General features: G+C 40.5%; 1 protein-coding gene across 3 annotated transcripts in view; it reads right to left on the bottom strand.

Annotated features, from left to right (window-relative positions):
- The window catches only part of MYLK3 (myosin light chain kinase 3), a 66,118-nt gene that overhangs the window by 13,363 nt on the left and 35,353 nt on the right, over positions 1–17,402 (bottom strand). For all 3 annotated transcript variants that reach the window (XM_030581241.1, XM_030581242.1, XM_030581243.1), the window contains 6 exons: positions 15,723–16,161; positions 10,588–11,183; positions 8,891–8,996; positions 4,222–4,315; positions 1,946–2,055; positions 1,021–1,162 (listed from right to left, as the gene is read on the bottom strand). In XM_030581241.1, the coding sequence (XP_030437101.1) occupies positions 1,021–1,162; positions 1,946–2,055; positions 4,222–4,315; positions 8,891–8,996; positions 10,588–11,183; positions 15,723–16,161 (1,487 nt within the window). The remainder of the gene's footprint in view (positions 1–1,020; positions 1,163–1,945; positions 2,056–4,221; positions 4,316–8,890; positions 8,997–10,587; positions 11,184–15,722; positions 16,162–17,402) is intronic.

Genomic DNA, 17,402 nt, shown 5'->3' with positions numbered 1-17,402 from the left:
AAAGTGCAGTATCTTGAGAGACCGGAATGCAAACAAGGAATGAGCCAATTACAGCTAAATAGTGTTTGCTTTTCCACCAAAATTAAATTTGTGTGTTCTTTTTTGTGACATTTGCAGTCTCACTTGTCAGGAGGTTTATGGAGAGTTACTGGGAAGCCACCTAGCTATGCAAGGCTCAGCACCTCAAAAGCCCAGGTCCTCAATCTAACTATTATATTTATTATAAATATTATAATAATTTCACATGGATATTGCAGTTGCAAAAATGTCCATTGAAACATCTTTTGTATAGAAAATTGGATTTTCAACTAAAGGAAGTTCTAAATAGGAAGTGGCTCCTTTCTGCAAATAATTCCAGCTTTTCATTGAAAAATCAAAAACAATTTCAATGATTTTCAAGTTTGGGGGTGTTCAACAAAAAACTTTTTTTTCCACAAACCAAAACACTCACAACACACTTTCCGACCAGCTGTAATTACCGTAGCAACTGCACATCAACCACATAGGACTACCATTGTGCTAGACACTATATAAACATGTAGAAAATGATAGTCCCTATGCACAAAAAACTAGTGGAGAATTGTCACTAGAGCATGTTAGTTTACAGTGGCTCAGTTCCAGGCTGTCAGTGCAGATACAGACAAGGACAAACATGAGAAGAAGCAAAACAGAGGACAGGTCTTATAACACAAATAGAGGGGCTTCTAAACCCTCTGTTTTGCAATTCTACACAGCTATGAAAAGCTTCTGATCTGAAAACTGTAAAAGCAGAGGAACCTGCTGTTTCTTTAATCATCTTTAAAATAAGCTATCATATTTAAGAAAAGATTAAACATTAAAGAAAAAATTAATCTTCTACGGTTAATTCATGGTGGCTACTGAACTAAATTAGTTTATTTCATTACAAGGTAAAGTAAGAGAAAGAGAAAATACCCTCTATTTGCAGCTCCCATACATACAGATTCTCCATACAGCACAACGCACAGTTTAGCCAAAGACCTGAGATCTGCAACTACTGACCTTCAGGTCTAAATGGAGAATATACTGCTGATGTATGTAGTGGACTCCTTCACATATTTGTTTGGTAAAAAGGATTGAATCCAACTCAGTTAGATGGTAGTTTTCATCTGTGATTCGGTCGAATAATTCACCACCATCAACACTAAAATATTGACAAAGAGAAATGTAAAAAAAATACACATATTGCTCATTAGATTGGGTGTTAGATGCCTAGGCACTCAGGAAAATCCCACTAGGCCCCATCTTCACCTTCAGGTGCTTAAGTCCCTTTAAAAATCTGAACCTGTGTCTCTGTCCTGCTAGTCTTCTTCGGTCTCTCTCTGTTCATTCAGTTCTAGCCTCCTCAAGGCATCTCCAAACATTCTCACTGCTAGTGGTACAAAGGCAGTTCCTGCCTGTTTGAACAGCAGTGATGAACCTCTCCATCAAAATCTTTCCTCCTTTTTGTTTCTAACTTCTCCAAAAAAAAATTGTTTTCTCTCTTCTTTGTCTCTCTTCAGTTCCCTCTCCCTCTGCTATTTTTTTAATTTAACTCTCGTACTCTTATATGACTTGCTAGATACAGTTCACATAAAAAATGCAGTTGTGTTTTATCTATGGGCCAGACCCCTACTAATGAAAAATAAAACATACTGATGTTCTTCTCTAAACAACAGACCTGTATGAAATCCCTCGATACGCTCTGCGATACAGCTGGTATTCTTACCATTTGTTTAAGTTCTGATATTGTCAAATATGTGATTGTCTCTTAAAGAGTTTGCTTCTAAAAATGAAAGAAGCCTTCACCCCGGCTGGGAAACACTAGCATCCCCCCTCCCCATCCCCATCCCCCCCATCCCAATGTATTTTTCTCCATTTCTACTATCGGCTTGATCAACCACCGAGTTCAAAAGAGCTGACAATTCTTAATATCATTTTAACTTACTATTCCATGACCAAGGTGAGGTTGTTCTTGCATTCAAAAGCATCATAAAGCTGGATCAGATTCACATGATTTAACTGGTTCATGATGTTTATTTCATTTTTCACTTCCTCCTGAAACATTAAAAACAGGAAGATAACGAATAGTGACTAGCAACCAGCAGATGCTCCTATTGGAGCATGACCACAAACAGTCTTGTGCGCATTCAGATACAAACATTCACACAAAAATTAGCCATTCCTCAAACATTCATGCCAACTGATCAGGGCTGGCTCCAGCATTTTTGCTGCCCCAAGCGGCGAAGTGAAAAAAAAAAATAGAGCCGACTGGCGGCACTTCGGCAGCAGCTCTATCACGCCACTTAATTCTTCTGTAGCAATTCAGCGGCAGCTCAAAGAGGAAGAGAGGGACTGAGGGACCCGCTGCCAAATTGCCACCAAAGACCCTTTCCATTGGCTGTCCCAAACACCTGCTTCCTTCACTGGTGCCTGGAGATGGCCCTGCAACTCATTCCCTGCACACACCAATGTTAGTGTAAGACAGTGGTTCTCAAAGTTTTGTACTGGTGGCCCCTTTCACACAGCAAGCCTCTGAGTGCAACCCACCCACCAAATTCATTAAAAACACTTTTTAATATATTTAAGACCACTATAAATGCTGGGGGCAAGGTGGGATTTGGGATGGAGGCTGACAGCTCGTGACACCACCACGTAATAACCTCGTGACCCTCTGAGAGGCCACAACCCCGTTTGAGAACACCTGGTGTAAGCAGACTGTGGATGAGCTCTCCCCAGACATCTAATGGTGAGCTGTGGAAAAAGACTTCAGAAGCTGATCTCATTTGCATGGACACACCCATCCTGCCTAGGTGCTCAGCATGATGGGACTGCTTGCCCAAATGATCACTTGTGGCCAGTGTTGGCTCCCCAGTCTCCTTGTTATTGGGGCAGGAGCAGTAAAGGGATGCTATCCTTATTGTGTGAACCGAGGGCAACAGAACTGTACCTGGCATACCCCTATGGAGGGGACTTACCCTCAAGTGAACACCACTTGCTAGGCAGGGGACATGGGTTCCAAAGCCCAATGAGTTGAGAGAGGGTGGGGACAGGTACTTGTACCTGCTGGTGTGGGCCTTGTTTTAGGATCCTAAACAACAATTGATCCTTCCTCTCTCCATGGTATAATAAAAGACCTAATTTAGACTCAATTGAGAGTCTTGTTACACACTGCAGAGCTGAAATCATTGATACCTACATCTAAGTATTAGACCTACTTTGGGAGAGAGTGTCTATTGCAAGAGACTTCCCAGTGTGTCCTAGCAGTGACACTCCCCCACTAACAGCTGAAATCACTGAGAGCTGTGTTAAGTGTGTGTGGCCGGGGGACGGGGGGTGGGGGAGAGGGCCCTGAAGACATCTTGGTGAGTGGACAGCTGGCAGAGAGGCGCAACCAGCAGGGTGGCTGGCGGGGAGGCAGGCAGAGAGGTGTGACTAGCAGGGCGGCTGGTGGAGAGGTGTGGTAAGTGGCCAGCAGAGAAGCTGGTAGAGAGGGCCAGAGCAGAGCCCCACAGCGGCGTGATGATCGGCTGTTGGGGTGACGAGCAAGTGCCCAAGCTGTCCAGCATGTAAGGTGCCTCCTTACCTCCTCCCCAGCCCCGTCTTCCACACAGGGTGGGAGGTGAACTCTGCACTGGCCAAGGACAGCAACTGTGAATGGGGTACACAGAAAGGACGGGCACATTAAGGGACTTTTGGGTTTCTGGACTTAAGACCCTGAGGGGAAAAGGACACTGCGCAACTTACTTAGGTGGTGGGTCAGGGTTTGTGTTTATGAGCCCTAGTTGCGGTGTTTTCCCAAATTAATACTGAGTTAATTCCCTCCTTTTATTAAAAGTTGTTGCTATATTCAGACTCTGTATTGCCTCTTAGAGGCATCCAGGGTGTGGTGTGTAATTGTCCCAGGTCACTGGGTGGGGGCTCGAGCCGGTTTTGTGTTGTATTGTTGAAAAGGAACCCACAGATACTGAACCCAGCTCTTGTTGCTGCTGGTTTCACCTGGCAGAAGGGATACATTAGTGAACACCAAAATAACAGGACATAAAACATGGTTAGATCAAACAGTCATATAGGTTGCAAGCAAATATTTACTGAAGCTGGTTTTGTCATACTTGATACAATGTTGAGTGGGAAAAAACTTGAATAAGGAAAATGATGCACAGGTGCTTGTAATAAGCCAGATTTATAATGTCTGTCCATGGAGGTTCACAAAACCATACTTACCCTCTCCTTTGCTCCTTTCACTTTTATTATTTTGGCTGCCAGATTAAGACCAGTTGACACCTCTGTGCACTTGTGAACTTGACCAAAACGCCCCCTGTTGATACAGAGAAATACACAGTAAAATGACTTTAAAGTAACTTGCTGCAGAAGCCTTTCAAACAACTATTCTTATCATTGCTTAAAAATAGCCTGGTACAAAGTGAACAGAATCAGGTGGTCAGTACCATGAATCTCCTCTTTCTCTCAGCTTATGCCGGATTAGTTTTATCTTTCCAGCCAGTTGTTCAATTCTTACATTAAAATATTCTGCTCCATTTGTATTACTACGTTACACAATGACACGGTAACCTGCTGATATTCTTTTTTGGTTCTGTAATTTTACACTCCTGCTGTCCTTCAGTGATGCATAGTGGGGTATATTAACAAGGATATTTCTGGTCTGATTGCGTAACTTTTAAAATTACATTAAAGCCAATAACTACAGGGCACACATTTATTGCATGCTCCTACCTCACCCACGCACATGATTTTTAATAACCATCTTTTCTGCCATTGCATCACCATCATGCTTGGACCTGTTAGGCCATATTTGCACTTAACTCCACCAGGAAATCATACTGTCCCAGATAACAACTAAGTGCAGAAAACTGAAAGGACTGAAGGGAAGTGCTCACCTCATGAGTGAAGCCTAGATGCCATGTCAAAATAATGTCAGTTTGAAAACTTAGCCATTAACACCCTTTAAGATGCTGTTCGGCTCTGAAAAATGATTCTAGAAACAGTATTATGGTGTTCCACATTCAGCAGCTCAGTGACTTCAATGTCAAATCTAATCGTTGTACCAACCAATAGATGATTCTCCTAACCTCCAGCTGTGCAATATCAGAGTGGAATCTGAAAGTCAAGTCATCTTCTGCCTGGCTCACACATCAGCAGCAATAAAGACTTTGCAACTAGAAGAACATGGCTGACAATTCTGCCGAGGATGCACAAGCCAGAAAAGAATCCATCTCATTTGCTCAGAGCTGCAGTGTTCTGCAGGGCTAACAGGAACAGAGAGAAGTAAACATTTATTTAATCAATACAGTGAGCAGCTATGCAAATCCACCAAGTAAGAAGGTGCAGTGACTTTATTACAGTCACTTTTCTCACCATTACTGCGCTTTACAAGCTAAATGAACTGTTGTTGTTAGCTGTTGAAGTTCATAATGCCATAGGAAGGTTTTATTCAGTGATTTTAAAAACAATATTTTGAATACTAGCCAGCCAGTGATTCTCAAACTTCCCATGGAATTTTTCTCCATTAGTCAAACTGCAACACTGGACAGGATTATGAAGTCATCTGGCAAGTCTGCAGTAGCTGACGACACACATTAGAACCAGTGACATGGCATCAAGTAGAACTACACAGATTATAGAAAACTTCAGAGATCATGAAAGGGAGCTGAAGAAGAGAAGAGTCCAAGTGATTTTCTCTGAAAACCTTCTGGTTCCATGAGCGAGAGAAGCCAGAAATACTGGAGGTGAACTGTTGTTTGTATGACTGGTCTGAAGCTGACAGTTTTGCTTTTGTTGGACATTGGGCCGCTTTCTAGAGAGGGGTGCGGGGAGCTATATGCATGGAGTGTCTTGCATCTCCCAGAGAGAGGGCTAATCTTTGTAGATGGAGACTAGCTGGAGCAGCAAGGAAGATGTTAAATGAACAACGCAATGGGAGGGTGTTACGACAGCAAATACATTACAGATTTAAACTCAGAGTCGTGAACAATTGAACCAATGTAACAAGGAATGTAAAGAGAAGAAATTTTCAAGTGCTTAGATACCACTGCTAGGAGCCTGTATAATAAGCAAGGATCGGAAATTCTCAGTGATAGGAAGAAATGTGATATAATTGGCATTACTGAAATCTGGTGAGATAATTCACATGGCTGGAATGTTAAAATCACTGGCTATAACCTGTATAGGAAGGCCAGAGTGGGTAAAAGAAGGTGGGGGGCTGGCATTCTACATTGAAGATAGCATTATCTATTCTAGAGTTATTGATAACGCAGAAGCACAGGGTCTTGAATGCATATGGATCAATGTGCTAATTAACAAAGCCCAGGAAGAGGCACTGGTAGAGGTCTGTTGCAGACCAACAAACCAAACTGTCTAAAATGTGTAGAAAGAAAAATGCGTTTTTCTGCGTTATGGGGGACTTCAATTTGGGAGACATATGCTGGATGTCTCATGTACCTAGAAGTAAAAGATCATCATCAGAATTTCTAAAATGTGTAGATGATTACTTTCTAACACAAACAATATTGCACCCTACACAAGATAATTCTATCTTGGACATCATGATGACAGATAAAGAAGAATCAATCACTGCATTCGAAGTTGATGGCTGACTAGGGACCAGTGATCATGACCTCATTATATTCATTAGGGGAAAACAAAGGACAGTCTGGTGCTTCAAAAGAGATAATTTCCCAAATCTGAGAAAATGATGAGTTAAATTGATCAGGAGGAAAAGTTTAGACAGAAAAATGGGAATGAAAACTGGAAGTTCTTTAAGAAGAGTTTATTAGATGGCCAAAAATCTATGATTCCACATTTAGAAAGAGGACAACTTTGGCTCCAGGTTCAGTGGTGAAGTGAGGGCCACAGTTATAAATAAAAAAGGAATATAAAACAAATGTAAAAAAAGGACAAATAGATAGCACTCAACATAAATTATAAGTTATGAAATATCAAAAATTAATAAAGGAAGCCACAGACATCAGGGAAAGATCCATGGCTGGCAGGGCTAAGGACAAGAAGAAGGAGTTTTCTTAGGAACAAAAGAAATCCTAGCAATAGTATAGACCTATTACTAGATGGAGATGGTAAAATTCTTAATAATGATGCAGAAAAGGCAAAAGTGTTCAATAAATATTTCTGTTGTGTCTGGAAAGAAGCAAGAAAATGTACTCATTTCACATGAGGATGTGAAAGTATCTTCCAGTCCATTAATAACTAAGGAGAATGTTGGACAACCGTGACCAGAAATAGACATTTTTAAATCAGCAGGTCTGGATACTTTGCACCCAAGAGTCCTAAAATAGTTGGCACACAAGATCTCCAGCCCACTGGTGTTAATGTTTAATAAATCTTGCAATATCAGGTAAATTCCTGAAGACTGGAAGGGTGCTAATAGCTGTGCCATTATTCAAAACAAAAAACAAAAAAACAAAAACCCCAAGCAGGATGACTCAGGTAATTACAGGCAGGTTAACCTTGATCAGTCCTTGGCAAAATAATGGAAAAGCAAATTAATGGATAAGAATATAATTAATGCCCGTAAACATGTTTTTTGGAAAACAGGTCTTGTCCAACAAACCTTATTTCATTCTTTGAGATTATAAATTTGGTGGATAAAGGTAACTGCATAGATGTAATATAGACAGACTTTTGTAAGGCAGCTGACTTAATACTGCATGACATTCTGATTAAAAAATTAGCACTATCCAGTATCACTAGTGCACACTTTAATGGTTTAAGACCTAGCTAACTCCCCTGAGTGTTTCTAGTGGAGTTCAGTACTAAGCCGACACTATTCAATATTTTCATCAATAATTCAGAAGTAAATATAAAATCACTACTCATAAAATTTGTGGGTGACAAAGATTGGCAGAGTGGTAAATAATGATGAGGACAAGGAACTCATACAGACATACAGTCTGGATCACTTGTATCCATTCTAACAAATGTATTTTAATACAACAATGCCAAGGGATACATCTAGGAGCAAGGAAGGTAGGCCATACCCACAGAATTGGGACTATAAACTGGAAAGCAGTAACTGAAAAGAATTTAGGGATCATAGTGAACAAGCAATTCAACATGAGCTCCCAGTGCGACTCAATGTCAAAAACGGCTAATGTGATCTTCAGGTGTATAAACAAGCAAGCAGTGAGTAGGGAGGTGATTTTACCTCTATATACAGCATTGGTGAGACAGATACTGAAATACTACATACAGTTCTGGTGTCCACATTTTTAAAAAGACATCAAAAAATTGGAGAGTAAGACTTAAGAGTTCAATCCATTTAGCTTATCAAACAGAAGATTGAGTGGTGATTTGATTACAGTGCACAACTACCTTCACAGGAAGAACACCAGGCATTAAAAGGCAGGTTGGTCTAGCGGAGAATGGCATACCAAAAAATAATGGTTGGAGGCTAGAACTGGACAAATTTCAATTAGAAAAAAGGCACACATTTTTAGCAGTGAGGGTGATTAATCACTGAATCAAAATCCCAAGCAAAGTGATGGCTTCTCCATATCCTGATATCTTTAGATCAAGACTGGATGTGTCTCTGGAAGATATGCTTTAGTCAAACACAAGTTACTGGACTCAATATAGGGGTAACTGGGTGAAATTTAATGCCCTGTGATATACAGGAGGTCAGAGTAGATAATCTCATAGTCCCTTCTGGCTTTAAACTTTATGAATCTATGCATTTACACGGTCATTTAAGAGCTGCAGACCTATATGTGTCACCAAGAGCATCCAATAAAAACTATATCTTTGTAGATCCTCTGTGGGCAATGGGTAATTGTAATCATCCTAATAGCTCTTTTTCTGTATATTTCAGCTACTGCAGTGATGTTGCTAACAACACAGCATTACAGAACCACAGACTTACCCTCCTAATACTTCATGCCGGCACACTGAGTAGCATGTTGTTATCTCTGTTTGTTTGACACTCACTACCCGATGTTCAAAGGGAGCAGGAGGAGGAGGGCTGTCATCTACACAGGAGACAGTTCATTCATTGATTTGGCTTACACAAATCTTTGCACATTACTATCATCATCCCCCACAGTATTTTCACTTCCCAGGATACAGCTGTATCAAGATGTCAACCAAGGGCAACCTGATAGGTTAGCTAACTACAAACGGGCCCGTACCACCTTGGTAGTGAGTGTACGCCTTTTGGCACCTCACTCACTCTACACCTTGACAAAGGTAACCTTCATCATACTCCCACCACCTCGAATATACCTGTCCCTCAGACAGTCCCCCCAAAGCCACTCTGACCACTGCAAACAGCATCATCACCACAGTACCATATTGCTTTCTGAGCAGATGCAAACACAAACATGGTTCTCCCTCATCATAGCACTGTTCAGCACAGCTGTGGGTGAGCAGCCTGTATGGGGGAATACCAGAGCGCAACATGAGCACTCAGGATATCTTAGATCCAGGCAGGCAATTGTTAACAATGTGCTTTTATCAATATTCAAAACAAAAACCCAGGAATTTAACAAGGCTCCCATCTTTCTTCCACCTTTTCATTTTACTAGGTCCCCCATCCAGCAAAGCACTTAAGCATATGAGTCACCCCATTGTCTCCATTGGGTGGCAGGAGTAAAATGTCATGAGTAAGGCACCTACTTAACCCCTAATGACTCACAATTACTTACTCATTCAGTGTCAGGAGAATGCCTTTCCCAGTAGCAGCAATTACTGCCATTATCAGTAGATGAAATCAGTTCCCGGGGTAGATGTTCCAATAAAGTAGCTCATCCAATTTAGCATGACCCAAATAAAGGCCAAATCCCAAAGTCAATCTATATGTACAACTACCTTTGACATCACTGGGAGTTCTTTGTGCAAAGCCAGGGAGAGATTGGGCCATAGATGTCACTGACTAATTTAATACATGCTCATTGTAAAATGGCTGCCCTTAAAATTCCATTTGCACATACATATTTGCACCTATTAGTCACGACTGTAGAACCTAGATCTTGATCAGCACACCTCTTGGGGCATGCTCCATCCACTGCTGGCAGAGGGTACTCCTGTTCATGCAGCAACTAGAGTGTGATCACTAACATGTGCTGCCCAGAAAAAGATTTATGGCCAGGGGTATAACTAGGGACAAAATGAGACCTTTCCTACAATATTTTACTCTCTTCACCTGCTAATATTAATACATGTTTGTACACTCCTTATCTTACATAATAATAAAGGCTTTTGTTCAAAGAAATAAAGCTTTAAAAGTATCTCTCCTTTTTCAAATACATAACATTTCATCTCATTTTATTTTAAAAGGATTTTTATTCCAAAACAGCCTTTAAATTGAATCCAAAATCCAAAAGAATATTTATTCTGAGACTGCAACTGAACAGGAACATTAGAATAAAAACTAAGTCCCATGAATGTGAATATAGTTATCATCTGATGCAGCCAAGGGTATGCTTGGTGCCTGAATAAATGCTCTCAAACTATGATAATAGCACTAATAAGCATGGTTTCAGCTATTATAGTGTATAATATATGCAGGAACCCCAGGATTCTCAGAGTAAAAGTCTCCAGGTATGATTGTCAGCTACTTACCAATGACTCCTTCATTCTGCTTGCCAAATGCTTTGCTGGCTCCTACTGATGTAGTGTTTTCTGGTGCCTCTCCTGTACATTGATTTGCATTGTCTTCTTTTTGTCCTGCGTATGTGCTTTCTAATTCCACACATTTTAATTCAAATTCAGCTCTAGCATCCTTTGTGGATTCTTTCTTTGTCTTTCTTGTTTCTTTATGACTTTTCATTTTGGCCCCAAGATCTTTTTTAGTACAGTTTTCAGTTGTGCTTTGAGAGGATATGGAGTTGCAATTTAGCTCTGATTTCTCTAGGGGCTTTTTATCAGTTGAGACTTTGTTCAATAGCATCTGTGGCTTCCCTAATTTGAGTTCTTGTTCATTGTGTTTATTAGCAAGCTTCACCCCTTTTACTTCTTGAATTGGGTCAGTTCTGGTGTTTGGGGGACATGGATTCTGTTTAAATTTGTCAGTCAGATGTTTAACACCTTCAACTTCCAGTGGTGTGGAGAAAGGGGATTTTACTTTGGAACTTGTACTTCCGTGACCACCAATGCTTCCTTCCTTGGCCACTGGAAACTTTTCTTGAGTGTCAGTCATCTGCACATTGATGGAAATCCTGCAGAGCAAACATTTTCCTTTTTATGCAGATATATAGCCTCTCTAGATTAGCAGAAAATATTTGTTTACACTTTGCTTAAATCTCAGTTATGCAATAATTTCCCTACTAAAAATAACAGATACTGAAATTGCTAAGGATAATAAATAAGGAAATGCAATACTTCAGCAATACTTCCAGGATAAATTTACAAAGTTTTGAAGAGACTTGGTCTGCACAAAATCTTATTTTAATAGTTATTTTAACATGCTAGCTTGTATAGATGTCTGCCCTCTGCTGGACATAAATTACATCATACCTAAGGCTCAGATTTTGTTATGGATATTTTTTTAGGGCAGGTCATGGGCAAAAAATCATGGACAGGTCATGGGCAAAAAAAAAAAAAAAATTCACGGAAGCCCATGACCTGCCCATGATTTTTACTAAAAATAGCCCTGACAAAATGGGGCAGCTGAAGGGTCCAGCACCCTCAGCAGCTGGGAGCTCTGGGGTCCCCCTGCTGCCCAGCGGCTAGGAGCTGCTGGAGGCCTGCTGCCAGCAGCGCCTGAGAGCTGCGGGGCTGCCTGCTGACAGCTCCAGCCCTGAGTCAGAAAATGTCACAGACTCTCTGGAAGTCACGGATTCCATGACTTCTTTGACAACTGTGACATAATCTTAGCCTTAAATCATACCTACTCCAGCATTTACCTGTGCCTCTTTGGTGGGGAGCCTTTGCACTTAGTGCTAAAAATTGTGATCTGGATTATTAGAACTACGTTCTAGCTCTTAAAAACCTGGGTGGGTGTGTGCTAGTCCCCTGGTAATTAGCTAAGAGCTGAGGTGTGAGAATCTGCGTTCCTGGGGTGGTATAGAATATTACTCTTTCCACAGTCTGCTGTTGAAAATGTTAGGTTGAACACCTCGGTTCTTTTGGCTCTTCTGTTTTGTTAATATTAGTTCCTCGAGCATTCCTGCCACTAGGAACTTTTAAACATTTTCATTAAGCTTATGTTGACTGGAAATAATGGGATTATAAAAAACCTGCTATAGTCTAAAGTTCTGTCAGAGATATTCATAGAACTAATAAACTTAAAAACAGCAGCAGGATCGGGCTCTGCAAGGGAGACTGTGGAATCCCCATAATTGGAGGTTTTTAAGAAGAGGTTGGACAAACACCTGTTAGTTATGGGCTAGGAATATTTGGTCCTTCATCAGCACAGAGGGGTGGTTTAGATGACCTCTCATGGTCCCTTCCAGCCCTTTCAGAGTACTGCAGCTGACTTCAGTTGGGTGACTGGACATCAGTAAGGGCTGTAAAGCTGAGCCCTAGGACTATAAAACTGCAGGCAGAGAAGGTCTCTGGTGCCTAGAAAAGGAAACACCTATCTAGTTTCCCCAAAAGTATTGTACCTTCAGTAACAAAGATCTTGAAAAGAAACCTTTTTTATCTTTTGCATAACAAGTCTGTAGTTTTGTTCTCATTTTTACCATCTTACTGTCATTATAAGCATGATCCCTTTATAATGTTGTGATAAATGAAAGGAGAGGAGGTACCTCCGTTTTATGGACACCCAGCCAGCTATAAATCCCGCTTGGTAGTTGTTCTCTACTTGCTTTACATGTAAAGGGTTAAAAGTCTCCCTGCATAGGTAAAAGAAAGGGAGTGGGCACCTGATCAAAAGAGCCAATGGGAAGGTTAGAACTTTTTTAAATTGGGGGAAAAACTTCCCCTTTGTCGTCTGTGTTGCTCTCCCAGAGAGCAGAGACACGGCTGGAACTGTGCTGTAAAAAGCTTTGGCCCAGGTATGAAAAATCACCAGATCATACCTAGAAACTAATTTGAAACCCCAGATATGTAAGTAGGTCAGGAAATGATTAGGAAGATGTGATTAGGTTTATCTCTTTTTTTTTTTTTTATGGCTTTTGGACTCTGTGCTAATCCCAGGTGCTTTTGTTTTGCTTGTAACCTTTAAGCTGGACCTCAAGAGAGCTATCTTGATGCTTAATCCTTGTAATTGTCTTTTTTTCTTAATCTGGCAAAAAGCCTACTTTCCAAATGTCTGTTCTTTCTTTTTGTTTTTAATAAAATTTACCTTTTTTTAAGAACAGGATCGGATTTTTGTGTCCTAAGAGGTTTGTGTATATGTTGTTTAATTAGCTGGTGGCAACAGCTGATTTCCTTTGTTTTCTTTCTCAGCTCTTCCCCAGGGGTGGGGGCGGGGTGGTGAAAGGGCTTGAGGGTGCCCCACAAAAAGGAATTCTCAAGTGCACCTTCCTGGGTTCTCAAAGGGGTTTTTGCACTTGGGTGGTGGCAGCATCTACCCATCCAAGGTCAGAAAAAAATTGTAACCTTGGGAATTTAATACAAGCCTGGAGTGGCCAGTATTAAATTTTAGAATGCTTGTGGGCCCCTGCCTTCTGCACTTGAAGTGCCAGAATGGGATATCAGCCTTGACAAATGTACTAAGAATCTGTAGCAAAGAAGTCAGCCGATGCCAGCTTAGAGAAAACACTGCTATGACTATCTAGACAAGTCTAAACTTGGCAGGGAAACCTGGGCATTTCTTTAACAATTCCAAGCACTGGAACTCTGTTCTTTTTATGTTTCTGTACAGGCCTATTGATTTCAATGAGAGCTGCACCCATGTAACCAAGCGCAGAATTTTGCCCACTCATTCAGACTTCACATACAAAAAATATCTATGTAGGCACTCTATGAACTCCTCCATAAATAAAGTGCAGGAAGATTCATGTTCTTTTCACATTGTTATTTAAAAATAAAAATGCAGAGTAAATTTTAAGTCTGATTAAAATGAAATTTTGTGTGAAGTTGATCTAGACATCAAATACACATACTTCCTTTGCACTTTACAGCCGTTGTATTTAGGGGGGTTCCCACACTCCAATCATGTCAATTTAGTGCTTGGGAAATGTTCTGGAATAATATCATTGGTATCTTTTTACTTAGCCACACAACGGGTTATGGCAATGTAAGCTTCCCCCATTCTGCCCTGCCACATCCCTACACTGGACCTCTTCTAGAGGTAAAGGGAAATATAGTCTCCAAGCCCTGCCACAGCTCAGCCTTTCTTCTGAGACTAGGGTGTCAATTACTGCCATTTGCAATGATGGTTTTTCTCATGTGGATCTATGTGTACTGAGAAGTAGACCAAGACCACTTCTATTCAGTTTATTAGTTTGCTTCTTCAGTCTTCAGCCTTCTCTACACTTACCGGGGGTTCGACATGCAGCAAATAATGCATCGGCGGTCGATTTAGTGGGTCTAGTGAAGACCCACTAAATCAATCACAGATCGCTCTCCAATCGACTCCTGTACTCCACCTGAATTAAAAGCGTAAGGGGAGTCAATGGGAGAGTGTTTCCAGTCGACATCGTGTAGTGTGGACCCCGCAGTAAGTAGATCTTAGTACGTTGACTTCAGCCACATGATTCACATAGCTGAAGTTGCATAACTTAGATCAATCTCCCCCTGTAATGTAGACAAAGCCTTAATATGCTTGTATTACATTCATCTGGTAATAACTCCAGCAACTGAAAATATCTGTAAATTGCACTAACAACTAAAGACTACCTAGAGAAAAGTGCTGGTCTTGTAATTAAGGCACCAGAATGCATTCAAATCCTTTAAGTTAAAAGGAACATTTTCAAATATGCCTGACAAAAAAGCAGTCACTTTCTGGTCTGTGTTCAAATGCTGACTTGTATACCTGCACATTGGGATAATGCACAGGAGACTAAACTGAAAATGCATGGTCATGCACAGACATGTTTTAAAAATGAGACTTCCATTTTCATTTTTTTTCCATAACACAATTGCAGGTTAAATCACAGAACTTTTCTAAAGTCCTAACCACAAAAAGAAGGACAAAAAAAAAAAAAAAAAAAAAAAAAGGCTATCTGATACCAAATAGATCATATGTTAAAGAGAAAAAAAAAGCGAAGTTAGAAAAAGAATTGTTTGCTCACATCTTGGTATGGCTAATGCTTAAAATAGGCTGGGTCATGTGGTCACAAACCTAACCAAAAATACTGAATGCTCTGAGGTGGGCAAAGGACTATTATACATGGGACTGAATAACGTGTCCAGGCCCTGAAATTTTAGACACACTAAAAAAATTCGGTCCTCAATCAATGGCAGACTCCTCTTGCAGACCTATTAAGCCCCATATGGGATATTTATAGAAACTTCCATATTAGAAAGGAGTTAGCCATTTACAAGGTTCAATAAAATGTGACAAGTAGAGCAAACCCATTTCAAATCTCCCTTATGCAGAACAGATGTGCAATAATAGTAATTAGCGCTTACCTAGCACTTTCTATCTACAAACATTATCTTTGTATAAATTTGTAAGCCACAAAACTTGCTCTAATTCTTCTTCAGATTGACTGTTTACATGGTTCCCTGTGCTCCTTTTCTAACAAGGCTTTTTTTCCTACGGTATCACATATGAGCAAGACTGAATCGGCCTTTTAATAATTTGCCTATTTTTAACACATGAAATGTTTCAGCTCACAAAGAATTACAGACTAGATTGTTACCTTGTACGTATCACTTCACACCCTGCTCTGGATACAGACTTTGATGTGGATGGCACCGTTTCCATGGTCATAGTACTGAGTGTAGAGGCTTTGTTTTCACTTTCTTTTGATTTCTGATTAATAGGCTTTCTGTGGTGTTCTTCCAGTCCTGGTGCTCTGTCCTTATCAATTCCTTCAGCAATAACATTCTTGTTCCCCACGGGGCCATGATTTATGAAGGAAAGATCATGGTTTGGAATCAAAGCTGTAATTATAGTGTCCTTTTGTGGTTGACAATTCTTAGAGCTATTTGTTTTGCCAGAATCTGCTATTGTTTGCAGCTGTGTTATCCTTTCTTTAATTTGTGGACTGGAGTCAACTTTGGAGACTACAGCATTGAAAGAATTTACTTTTTCACATGCTCCATTATTTTCATCCAACTTTTCTTCTCCTTTGGGCTCTAAATAAGAAATGGTATTATTCAAAATGTTACAGCCTTCCTCCGACACAAGAAAAAATATCACATAGTGGCATAGATTGTAAAAAATATGGAGGTAGCCAGGGATGTTGGACTCTATTAAAAACCTGCCATCGTAGTGAACTAGGCAATGATGCTCATGTGAAAGGGCTAAAAGACACACAAAAAAGACTTAAGCTTATTAGAAGCATGTTTGACATTTCTGACACTGACACATGCAGGTTAATAAATTACTTACTTCTATTGTTAGCTTTTCAGCAATGGTAAAAGTTAAAAGAGAAACTGGATTTCTGACTAACTAAAAAACAAATTGATAAGAGAGAGACAAGGTAGGTGAGGTGATATATTTTATGGGACCAACTTCTGTTGGTGGAAGGAATGAGCTTTGGAGCTTCGCAGAGCCCTTCCTCAGCTCTGGGGAAGGTAACCAGAGTGTCCATGCTAAATAAGACAGGTTGCTAAGCATACACATGTTGTAGGAGACCATTTAAAATGAAGTAGGCAATTACCACCTCTGCAGTCCTAGGACAAGAGAAGGTAAGTAGGCAGACCTGACTGGACGTGAGGAAAAGCTCTGTGAAGATCAGAAGCTTGCCCCTTCCACCAACATAAGCTGGTCCAATAAAAGACATTATTCCACCCACTCTGTCTCAGACCCTGGGACCAACAGGGCTACAACACCACTGCAAACAGATAATTGATAAGAGTCACTTGAAGGACATTCATGACTGAAAGTACTCTATGGGTCAACATGATACATGGTTCGGACTCTGAAATCCCAAAAGGCGCACCCATTCCAGTGTCCATACTATAGGGAGTACACTGACATTGCAAAATGAGATAGGAGGATTCTGAGAGACACTAAGACTCAGAACAATGCCTCTTTCCCCTAGAGTTTCTTAGTCCCACTGGAGCTATTCCAATAATTTCAACTGCTCTTAATTATTAATGATGGTGCATATAAAGGAAGGGCAGTCTAAAAGGGAGATGACTTCCATTTCCCACAGGCTTCTACTTGCACTGGCCCTGGGAATCAATGTGATTTTTGTTTCATTTTTAGTCTATTTAACACCTCAGCCCAAAATTACTGGGGGCTTTTGAGTCAGAATTCTGACCAGCAATTATTTAGTTTATTATTTTCTAAGCCAAGAAACCAAGACAATTTTTGGCCAAGTTTGAAAGGAACCTCTGGTGACATGTGGGGAGGTGACTGTAACTGGGCA

This window comes from Gopherus evgoodei, chromosome 12, assembly GCF_007399415.2.
Source record: "Gopherus evgoodei ecotype Sinaloan lineage chromosome 12, rGopEvg1_v1.p, whole genome shotgun sequence".
Lineage (NCBI taxonomy): Eukaryota > Metazoa > Chordata > Testudines > Testudinidae > Gopherus > Gopherus evgoodei.
The sequence above is the reverse complement of the archived record's forward strand: the minus strand, read 5'-3'. Positions and strand labels throughout refer to the sequence as shown.